The sequence below is a fragment of the Lepidothrix coronata genome, unplaced genomic scaffold (assembly GCF_001604755.1).
Source record: "Lepidothrix coronata isolate B3197 unplaced genomic scaffold, Lepidothrix_coronata-1.0 Scaffold14, whole genome shotgun sequence".
NCBI lineage: Eukaryota > Metazoa > Chordata > Aves > Passeriformes > Pipridae > Lepidothrix > Lepidothrix coronata.
In genome coordinates this window covers 1,454,959-1,465,486 of record NW_016690194.1, presented here as the reverse complement: position 1 = coordinate 1,465,486, position 10,528 = coordinate 1,454,959, and the positions used below count along the sequence as shown (strand labels likewise).

The 10,528-nt window shown below is 36.4% G+C and overlaps 1 protein-coding gene across 1 annotated transcript in view; it reads left to right on the top strand.

The window, feature by feature from the left end:
• Window positions 1-10,528, top strand: part of SLC24A2 (solute carrier family 24 member 2) — a 113,759-nt gene that overhangs the window by 72,023 nt on the left and 31,208 nt on the right. The window contains exons 5-6 of the mRNA XM_017806050.1: window positions 4,475-4,525; window positions 10,190-10,285. Of these exons, the coding sequence (XP_017661539.1) occupies window positions 4,475-4,525; window positions 10,190-10,285 (147 nt within the window). The remainder of the gene's footprint in view (window positions 1-4,474; window positions 4,526-10,189; window positions 10,286-10,528) is intronic.

The following is a 10,528-nucleotide window of genomic DNA, read 5'->3' as shown; positions in this document are numbered from 1 at the left end:
GTATCATACAGAGATCTCAGTTGCAGGAGAGCAAAGAGAAATATTGGCTCTGCTTTCCTTCTGTGGCAGGCTGGGGCTATACACTTAAAAGATAGAAATGAGTATTTCATCACAGACTGTATGTACATTACTTAGTGAGTAAACACTGAAAATAAACTGAGTAAATAGCCATATTATTTAATAAAACTGTGGAATAGCATGGGTTGGAAGAGACTTTTAAAGGTTATCTAATCCAACCGCCTGGCAATGAGCTTCAACCACCTCTCTCTCTGGGCAAACTGTGCCAGTGTTTCCCCATTCTCCATACAAAAAATGTCTTTTTTGTATCTTGTCTGAATCTACCCTCTTCCTACCACAACAAGTCCTGCTAAAAAGTTTGTCGCCATCTTTTATATAGTTCCCCTCTAGGTATTGACAGGCCACTCTGCAGTCTCTTCAGAGTCTTTTCTTCTACAGGTTGAACAAACCCAATGTTCTAAGCCTGTCTTCGTAGGAGAGGTGTTCCAGGCCTCTGATCATTTTTGTGGCCCTCCTCTGGACTTGTCCAATAGATCCATGCTCTTCTCGGGGGACACCAGAGCTGGTGCAGTACTCCAGGTGGGGTCTCACCACAGCAGGAGTAGAATCACCTGCTTTGACCTTCTGGCCACTCTGCTTTTAATGCAGTCCGGAATACAAGTGACTTTCTGGACTGCAAGTGCACATTGCTGGGTCGTGTCCAGCTTCTCATTCACCAGCACCCTCAAGTCCTCCTCAGCAGGGCTGTTCTCAATCTGCTCATCCCTCAGCCTGTATTGATGTTGGTGGCTGCCCCAACGCAGGTGCAGCACCTTGCACTTTTTCCTATTAAACCTCATGAGATTCCGATAGGCCCACTTCTTGAGCTTCAGGTCCCTCTGGATGGCATCCTGTCCTTCAGGTGTGTCAACAACACCACTTAGCTTGGTGTCATTTACAAAACTTGCTCAGGGTGCACTTGATCCATTCATCTATGTCATTAATGAAGATATTAAATAATTAAATAACACTGATCCCAAAACAGACCCCTGAGGGTCACCACTTGTCATGATGTCCATCAGGACTCTGAGCAGTTGACCGCTACCCTCTGGATGTGACTATCCAACCAGTTCCTTATTCACCCTTCAAATTCATCTCTCTCCAATTTAGAGAGGAGCTTGAAGGGACCTTGCAGAAGTCCAGATAAATGACATCTGTAGCCCTTCCCTTGTCCACTGTTGTAGTCACTCCACTGTAGGAGGCCACTGGATTGATCAGGCAGGACTTTCTCTTGTTGAAGCTGTGCTGGCTGTCTTGAATGTAATTTGAAATCACAAATAATGTAGCCCCATTGACTAGCAACATTATTCTTTCTGTTTGTTTTGATGTGGTGTGACACCTACAAACACAGCAAAGAACAGTAGGTAATAAGTCAAACGTTGTAATCCTTCAGGAATGTTCGACAGGATTACCAGGAACCTTCTGTTCTCTTATGGTGTAAAAATATGCAGAAGGGAACAAATTATTAAATGACTCTCTAACTATTGAGGATCAGCTGTTAAGCTGCCTCTCTGCATCCTCTTTGTTTGATGGAACCAGTAGGGATGCAGATACTGGCTGTCATCCAGTCTGTCTGCTATGACCTCACCATGGGAGTTGCATAGCACATTCACAGAAATGGAATTCTTGTTGAATTTGGGGATATTTTTTCAAGTACCCTTTATCACAATATTTTAGATTTTCAATTCCATTTAAAATAAGTTTATTTTAAAAGCTGTTAAATTTTTCCAAGACAGTATTTTTTAAAAAAATAATCCATTTTGAGTTTACTTAAATTCATATTGAACAGAATATGTCTTATTATAACAGCAAAACTCTAAACCAAACACCAAAGAGCAGATTTAGTCCAAATCTTACAACAGAAGCCAGTGCAATATATTGGAGGCAGACTATAGAGAGGCAGATCTCTCATGCTGCTGAGCAGCACTGGCCCAAGTAATCTTGAAACCCACAAAAGTAATTCACGTGAATATGTACAGCTGATATTTTCTGGGGTCATTGTTGTGCATTGCAGTCAGTGGGCTGATGATTGTATAAAATGTTCCACTCTTGAGTATAGGACCATAACCTTTGGATAATGTAATCTCACCAGCAGGATTAGAGTTTTCCAGGAAATAATTTTGCTAACTGCAGGAATTAACCTAGTTTAATCCTTGGTGTGTTGAATTGCTGAAGTGCCCAGAACATGATTATCATCAGCAACATGCACTATCATTTGTCACCTTGTTTCTCTTCTTTTTTTGGTCTCTATAAGGTCAGATTCACCTTTTTTTTCTTTCCTGTTTGTCTTTCATCTCACTTCAGATGTAAGCAAATAATCTAAACATGAGAGCCAATATGTGGTGGTTTGTTTTGTTTGGTTTGGTTTGGTTTTTTTACATTTGGAATCCACCACTTTTGTTGGTTTTCTCTGAAACCTCTTTTGCTTCATCCATTAGGTCAGAAGCCTCATGTCTGCTGTTCTGTTAATTTGGAATTTTGTTCCTATGCTGCAACCTTCTTCTCTGTTTATGCAGCTCCTCTCAGTGTTGTCTTCCCCATGTACCTCCGTTTCCTTTTTTAGACTCCTTTTAGCATCTCTTTTCCAGTCCTGTGCTCAATCTCCAGTGGAAGCCTCAGCCCAGGTTCTAGCAAAGTGAACCCCAGGCACGTCAAGGCAGAGATAAGTGAGAACAAGTATAAGCAAAGGTACTGGCTAATTAAACAGGACAAGTGGTTCCAAATGCTGTATGCAGGGTAGTCAGTATTGAAGTTATCGGGGGCTCTTTCCGGGTAAGGAATTTAAATCTTTAGGACTAAGATCAAGATGGTAGAACAACAGCATCTTGTATGTACTAGCACCTACAAAGGTTATGTTGCAACACTAAGAACATTTTTACAAAACAGTATATGCAGTATATGCAATCAATATTACTATAAAACAATATATCAGATTCTGTCTTTAAATTACATCTTTCTTTGCTTTAAGAGAGACTTAATGTCTCTATTCTATGGGACACACTTACGCACATACACTGCATTGTACAGCAAGAGTATGTGAATAATTGTAACTGCTTTTGACAAACTAGGAAAAATCATTACAATCCAATCATATTCATTAAAAAATCAGCAATTAGAATATCCTATATTTTTTAGTTACATGGCGTATGGTGTTCTCTGTCTCTGCAAATGATTTAAGAAATGTTAATTTGCCGTGTTCCAGGCAAATGTTAATTTGCCGTGTTCAAAAGGTTTGCATATGATCACAGTATTTTTCAGTAAAAAACTAATAGCCAGGCCTCTACTGAAATCCACCTCTGTGAAAAATTGTTGAAAGATCATGAGGTGCATCAGCTAAAATCAGAATAATTGGATATCATCTTTATGTTTAATTGCTTAAGCTGTTTCATAAATATGAAGAGAGAATATTTCCAAAGGAAAGAGCACTACCAAACCGTTAGGCATACATTTTTTAGTGGTTATATTCTGTCAAAGGTTAGATGTTCAGATGCTCAGTTGTAAAATTTTAGGTAAAAACGATGAGTGAAATCATCCACAAATTCCTCAGCCAGATCATTTACAAATTCCTCCTTGGGCTTAATTTTTCATTGGCCTGTTTCGTAGACTTACGTTATTTATTGTTGTTATACATATATTCACATATATGGTAAATTATAAGAAAAAAGCACTTAAAGAAAAGAAAAGTAAAACAACATCTGCAGTAAAAAGGTGATTTCATGCAAGATTATATCACACACAAAAAAATAATAGTAGCCATAAAGATCTGGAGATCTCTGCATTCCATTCTTTTCTCTGCCCTGCTAGAATATAGTAATGCAATATATACAGATCAATTTAATGATATAATAAATGTAGGTCTGATATCACCTGATGAAGTAAGTACTTTTTTTTTGATTACACAAGTGATAAGAGAGTGGTTAAAGTAAGTAACCCCTCTAAAGCAAGCCAGCATTAGCATTGGTAACAAAACAATGTTTGTGGGACAACATTATGAACAGTTTCTTAAGTTATGTGCTTTGAGACTGTTTTTTTAATTTTTATTAGAAGTAGTTGAATGTCTGACTTGGGGAATGACAAAAGAGCTTAGTTTGCAAAATTACTGATGATTAGATATTATCAAGGTTTATTATGTTTTCCCAAATGCAGAGGCACCAAATCAGCAATAACTGTGAAAAGGCTGCGTTTTAGATGTAAGTGGTTCTCCTACATCTCACTAACAAGTTTAACATTTACCTAAAGTCAGTGACTTGTGAAATTTCTGGGAGGAAAGGCACTGCTATTTTTGTAACCTGTGTTTTGTTGTCCTGCAGAATGTTTTGCATAATCACTCCGAGTTTATGAAGCACATGCAAAAACATGTACATTTCTTGAATGTCTGCTGTTCCTTATCTTTGTGTCTTTTACTGTGATATTGTAGAGCTTGGATCATATGGAAACCTAAAATATTATGACACAATGACTGAAGAAGGTAAGAAATATTTTAGAATTGTTTGTATCAGCTTTTTTTGAAGCCCCTTGAGCTTCTGTTATGTATTTAGTTTTTCCTTTGTTTTTCTTAGTCCTATTTTAAGTTTCTCCATTTTTGAATAACTCCTTTTTGCATGTCTTCATTGACGACACAATCCATTATGACTCTTTTTTAAGGTTTTTATTTTCAATTTTTCAGTTCTGCTATTTCAGATAAGGAAATACAATGGAATGCTTTTAGTAAAGAACATACATGCAGAACCATACTCTCAAATTATGTGGTACTGAATAATATAGATTGTAGATGCTTATTTGATGCCATGGTTTACAATGCATTCAAGAAGATAAATTAATTTATGGGTGTTTAAATCACTTGGAGAACAATTGCTAAGTGACTTCAGTTTACTGTATTATTCAAAAGTAATGAACAAACTTTAAAAACTAAGCATGCTTATTCCTGGAGTATGCTTAATTGCAATGCAAAAAATATGTGGTTTTAAATCCTGATTCTAGCAATACAAGAAGGAAGTAATTAGGGCCTAAATTAGGGCTCAATGAAGTCTTGGGAAATTTTTCTGCTGACTCAAAAGCACTGCAGTTTTGTTATACTAATTCAGGAAAGCAGTTAAATGTGCACTAAATTTCCAACACATGCTTTTAGTCCTAGTGCAGTCAGCATTACTATAGTTTGGAATTATCCCTGAACTGAGACCTGATTGTCTGTAGGATCAAGGCCTCTTGTCCAGCTCTCTGATTATAATGCCAGACACATGTTTTCATTATGCTAAGTTTATAGTAATTAGCAGCATGTTTGCAGATGGGGATAAGTTTTAGCCCTGTAGAGAAGTTTAGCCACCTATTCCTATTTATTTTTAATATTGGGAATTTGAGGCAAATAGTTTAATTCTCTGTTTTTGAATACACTGTTAATAGATTAATCTTGAAGATTTTAAGAGAACCTTCATTACATGACTTAATCATTTCTTGGGTTGGAGTCAGAAGGGTGGGAAGTAATAACTTCTATTTCCCATCTTCTGTATCTGTTGTTGATACACCAATATAACCATACTATTCTGGGGCTGTCTGTGGAAGACAATTCCTTTTACCTTTGTGCCTGTTGTTGGAAGATGCTGTTTTCTCCTGAGGCAGGCCTGAGCTCATAGAGCAGTCTTGCCTTGCTGCCCTCCATTTTCCAGATTAAGTGTCTAGTACATAGGGGTGGTACCAGTATAAGAAAAGATATCTGAGAGAAGATTTAACCACGCAAACAGTGATGTCTATGTTGTTTGAATATACCTCTGGAGAACCTGAAATGAGCCATTATCCTGGGCCACTCAGATACCGCTACCAGAGCTAAAGCTTTTGCAGTATGTTTCATCTCAGTCTTCCTTACAATCAAGATGCAAAGGTAATATCTCTTTGTAGCCTTAAACCTGGATATTTTAAGATTTCTGATTTTTATGGTGAAGTATTAAATCTACTATTTCAAAAGTAGTCTTCTGAAATTCATAAATATCTATTGACAATTACATGTATTTATTTGTGAGGAAACACCTACCAAATTATGATACATACATATATATCTATTATTACTGTACCTATGCAGAAGTAATGCTGTTAATATTCAATATCATCTCAGAAAGCACTTCTCATGAATAAATAATTCAGGACCATACTGTAGCAAAAGCAAAAATCAGGAAGCAAAAACAAAAAGGAAGCTCTTTGTCTTTAGAAATACTAACACGAGAGTCTGTGATCGTTTACCTTCTCAAGAGCAACTATTTTCATAATTTTCACTTGTCTTTTATAGAGCAAGTAGTGAATAGTGTATCCTAGAAGTCGTATTTCGATCAAAGTGTGCTACATTTTGTACTTTGTGTTTTGATTTTCAGAAGTATAATCGCTATTACTCTGCATCACACTTATTTGCATTACCCCTTTTCTTCTTTCTCTTCCTTTTTAGACTGAGGTTTTTACATATTTTGTGCAGCAACTTAGTCACAGGAACACATAAATCCAGTTACAAACCCACTGTTGTTTTTTTTTCTAATAAAGTACATCCTGAAGTCCAGGTCTTCAAGCCCTGAGTGGAGATAGAGAGTAATCTTTCTGTCCTCCAGTAGAGAAACACAGGCTCATTTATTCTTGCTGCTATATCACAACAATCAGGGACAAAAATTAATGATTAGGCTGCAACATGCAATTAGATAACAGCCTAATGGCCAAGAGTAAATTTCTGAAGACTATTTTCTCATCAAATCAAAGACTTTTCTAACCCAGGGAATTTGCAGTCTGCAATTTAGGCTGTAGTTAAAGGACTGGCTTTTTAATATATCCTTTATCAGAAGGAGAATCTCTGCCAACTGATGCCAGCTGGAGTTACTCATGCAAATCAAGGCATATCTACATTACACAATATTGATTTGTTTGTATATATTCAAATAAAATTAATTTAGTTTTAATTTACTTTCTTTGCTTATCACCTGGCCTTGATATCCTCTTCCTTCCACTCCATTCTTTGCAAACCAAAATGAGCTGCAAAATCTGTTGGAGTCCAGCAAACCTAGATTAACTAAGAATTTTCTATAGCAATCTATTCTACTTTAGGTCCATGGGATCCAGCATTTTCATGCACCTAAACTCTCACAGTAACAGCTACTATGAGAATTAGGTAGTCAAACCCATAGTACATAGGATTATTAAAGAAGACTGAAAATAAATTATTCTAGAATTGTAAACTACAAAGTTCCTGTGGATTATTTTAGTTACCCCAGGTAAAGATAAGGAAAAAGACATGAGAGAAGATCTGTGCCTAAGATTTACCTTAGTGGCTTTCTGAAAATTTGAATTACTTAGAAATATCCTCAACTGGTCATTTCTCCTGGTGGCTCTGTGCTTCCCCTTCAGTCAACAAGTTTTGATTTGGTTTAAAGGAGGAAAATGGCCAAAAAAGGGAGGGAGAAAGCATAATTCTGCTGTCTTTTTATCTCTCACTGTCTTCATGCAGGCTAGTACTATTGCTTTCCTCAGTTTAATGTTTTTGATGGTCGATAATGTCTTTAAATCATTTCCTCTCACTTTTGTAACCTACACTGAGTGAACCAAATAGAAGGTAATGATGTAAAGCAATGTAAACTGAACGATGCATGTACTGGGAAATAAAAATAAACCAAAATACATTTTCCATTTCAAATGTTGATGTTAATTTCCATGACAGTGACTTACAACAGTGCAACAGTGTCTTGAATGAAGTGGTGTAACTTACAATTGCTAAAAGTCAATGTAAGAAATTCTTCCTAAAGATGGTGAGAGGTTCTTGTAAATGTAAAAAAAATGGAGGACATATTCAATTAAGCTAATCTAAACCAGTGTGAATCTCTGTGGAGGCATTTTCTTTTCAGTTCAATAATGGCTAACCTAAACATTTTCAGACAACCTCAAACAAAATACTGGAATATCCTTATAGAATTCTGCATCATATTAATTAACTTTTAAAATTCAACCTTTAATTGAAAGGTTCTACAGCATCTTGGAGTAGTTGGATAGCTCCACAGACATTGGATGACATGGATGGCTCCACAGACATTTCTTAGAAAATGTCTCAGTTGCGTCATCTTCATTGTTTGCAAAAAATGCATTTGTGTATTTGGGGCATCACAAGCCGAATTCTCAAACATATGAAGCTGAGTTGGAGTCTGAAAGCACAATCCTTTAGCAAACTGACATTACAACAGGCACCTGTTAGTATTTACACACATTCTTATGGATAAGTACTTTTTAAATGCCCCCAGTATTTCAAAAGAAGTTAGGAGCAGCCGTGACTCTTAGCATTTTGGCTTCAAATATTTGGAAATAATGATTTGCATTTTTTCTGGTTTTTCTTTCTTTTATCTGATATCCCAAACAATTCCCTTTCTTTCTTCCTTTTCTTTTTCTTTCTTCCTTCCTTTCTTTCTCTTTCTTTGCTTCTTTCCTTTCTTCCTTCCTTCCTTCTTTCCTTCCTTCCTTCCTTCCCTCCCTCCCTTCCTTCCCTCTCTCCTTTCCTTCCTTCTCTTTTTCTCTCTTTAACCCTTTGTTTCTTCTTCCCCTTCTAACTAAAACATCTGCCTCTGACCCGGTGTGCTGAAATAACGAGATGCCTTGCTATTTATGATTGTGTTCTGTGCTTAGATATTCTTCTGCAAGTGTTTTACTCTAGGTGCCAAAGAAGATTAATATTTGCAAAATATTGTGAATGGCTAATTTTTTTTTGTTTTTGGAGCACGATGTGTTTGTGAAAAGATAAGGACTGCAGAAAGGAAGTACTGCTTGTTAAATATTTGTGGTATTTTTATTACTTTCCAAGTGGTTTGCTGTTGAGAAATTAATTCCGCTTCCCAGTGAATAATTCCTGGCTGCTAGTCCCTGGGTATATGCTTCTTCACATATGCAAGTATGGGTATAGGGGTTTGAAACTTCCATTTGTGGGAAGGGATTTCTTTCATGACTAATGATTTATTCTTGTGTATCTTTCATTATCTTGGAAACTAGTGACTGTTATCCGCATAACTGAATTCATTCATGACTTCTTACTTCTCCTTTCCAGTGTTAGTATATTATATGATTCTACTGAAATATCTTTTGGTCTTCAGTCTGTGCTGGTTTTGCTGCAGGGACACCAACAGTTTTCAGGGCATTTTTGTACATGGAGATGAAGAATTAAAAGAGCCACAGACCCTGTGTTGTAATAGTGTTCTTAATTAGAAGCATACTGTATGATAGCCACCAGTCAAAATTTCAAAAAATATTTTAAAATACTAAAAGTACAATAGCAATGGGGATAACAATAAATGAAGGCAGATACATCATCTTTATACAAAATATAGGCTGTCATAAAGATGTCCAAAGAGTCCTTACACAGAAAGATCAACCAATGCAGAGAAAGGATTCATTTCACTTAATATTTGACATCTTTGACATTGCTAAGTTTGAACATGTCATTTGGACTCAGTGGTCAATAGTTACAGAAGCTGGGACCTCTGTTATGATAGGACGTGTTGTCCTGGAGACAGTGTAGAGGATGAGCTGCATGGTTAACCTCATGGAAGACAAAAAAAACCCCTGGCAGGTTTAGAAGAAAGTTTACTTTTGAGAATCTGATATGAAAATCGTGTATTGTGAAGGTTTGTTCTTCCCCTTCTGAAGTACCTGTAGAAATCACATAGAGGAGTACAAAGTGACAAATTTGATCACAGTCACTATGATGCAATATATGGGTTAATCTGAAATTTTGTGTTACTATCCTACTAACTGAGAAGTGAAACTTTGTGTTTGTTTATATCTTTATTCATCTGTATTCATCTTCTATTTGGGCTGAATTCTTACACCAGCATGTTTATAGGTGGAACTTTACTCACTTCTTCCAAAGAAAAATCATAGCTTTTGTTTCCAATTTCTTGTTCTATTTGTTACTGAATTCTAAGAAAAGAAAGACTAAATTTTTATTTCCACTAAAAAGAAAAAAACCCTATAGATGGGAACATGAGATAGTGTTTAATAGCATATTTGCTGTTTGAGGAGGAACTGAAATGGATTGTCAGCACTGATCTTTGGAGTCTACGCTATGGCAAAAAAACTTTGCTTCTCCAAATGGCTGCATTTTAATAATAATAATGCTTTCTTTTAGGAAAGTTCAAGGAAAGGGCCTCAATTCTGCATAAGATTGCCAAAAAGAAGTGCCAGGTGGAAGACAGTGAAAGGCAGAATGGAGCTGCTAATCATGGTGAGTGCAGCAGTACAAATTTATCACCTGTTCCTGAGAGTTGCTTTCACTGCTTTATTTTGTTTGAAAATCCTTAGTCATTAATTTCTCCTTCTACATCATTTATGCTATTCTAGTAGAAATATTCTGATTCTCTGTCTCATTTATGGATGGGACAGGAGTTGAGTACAAGAAAAGAAAGTCAGTCAAGGGACATAGAAAGCCTCCTGGTAGGTTGAAAACAAAAAGCAATGCTGATTTTGG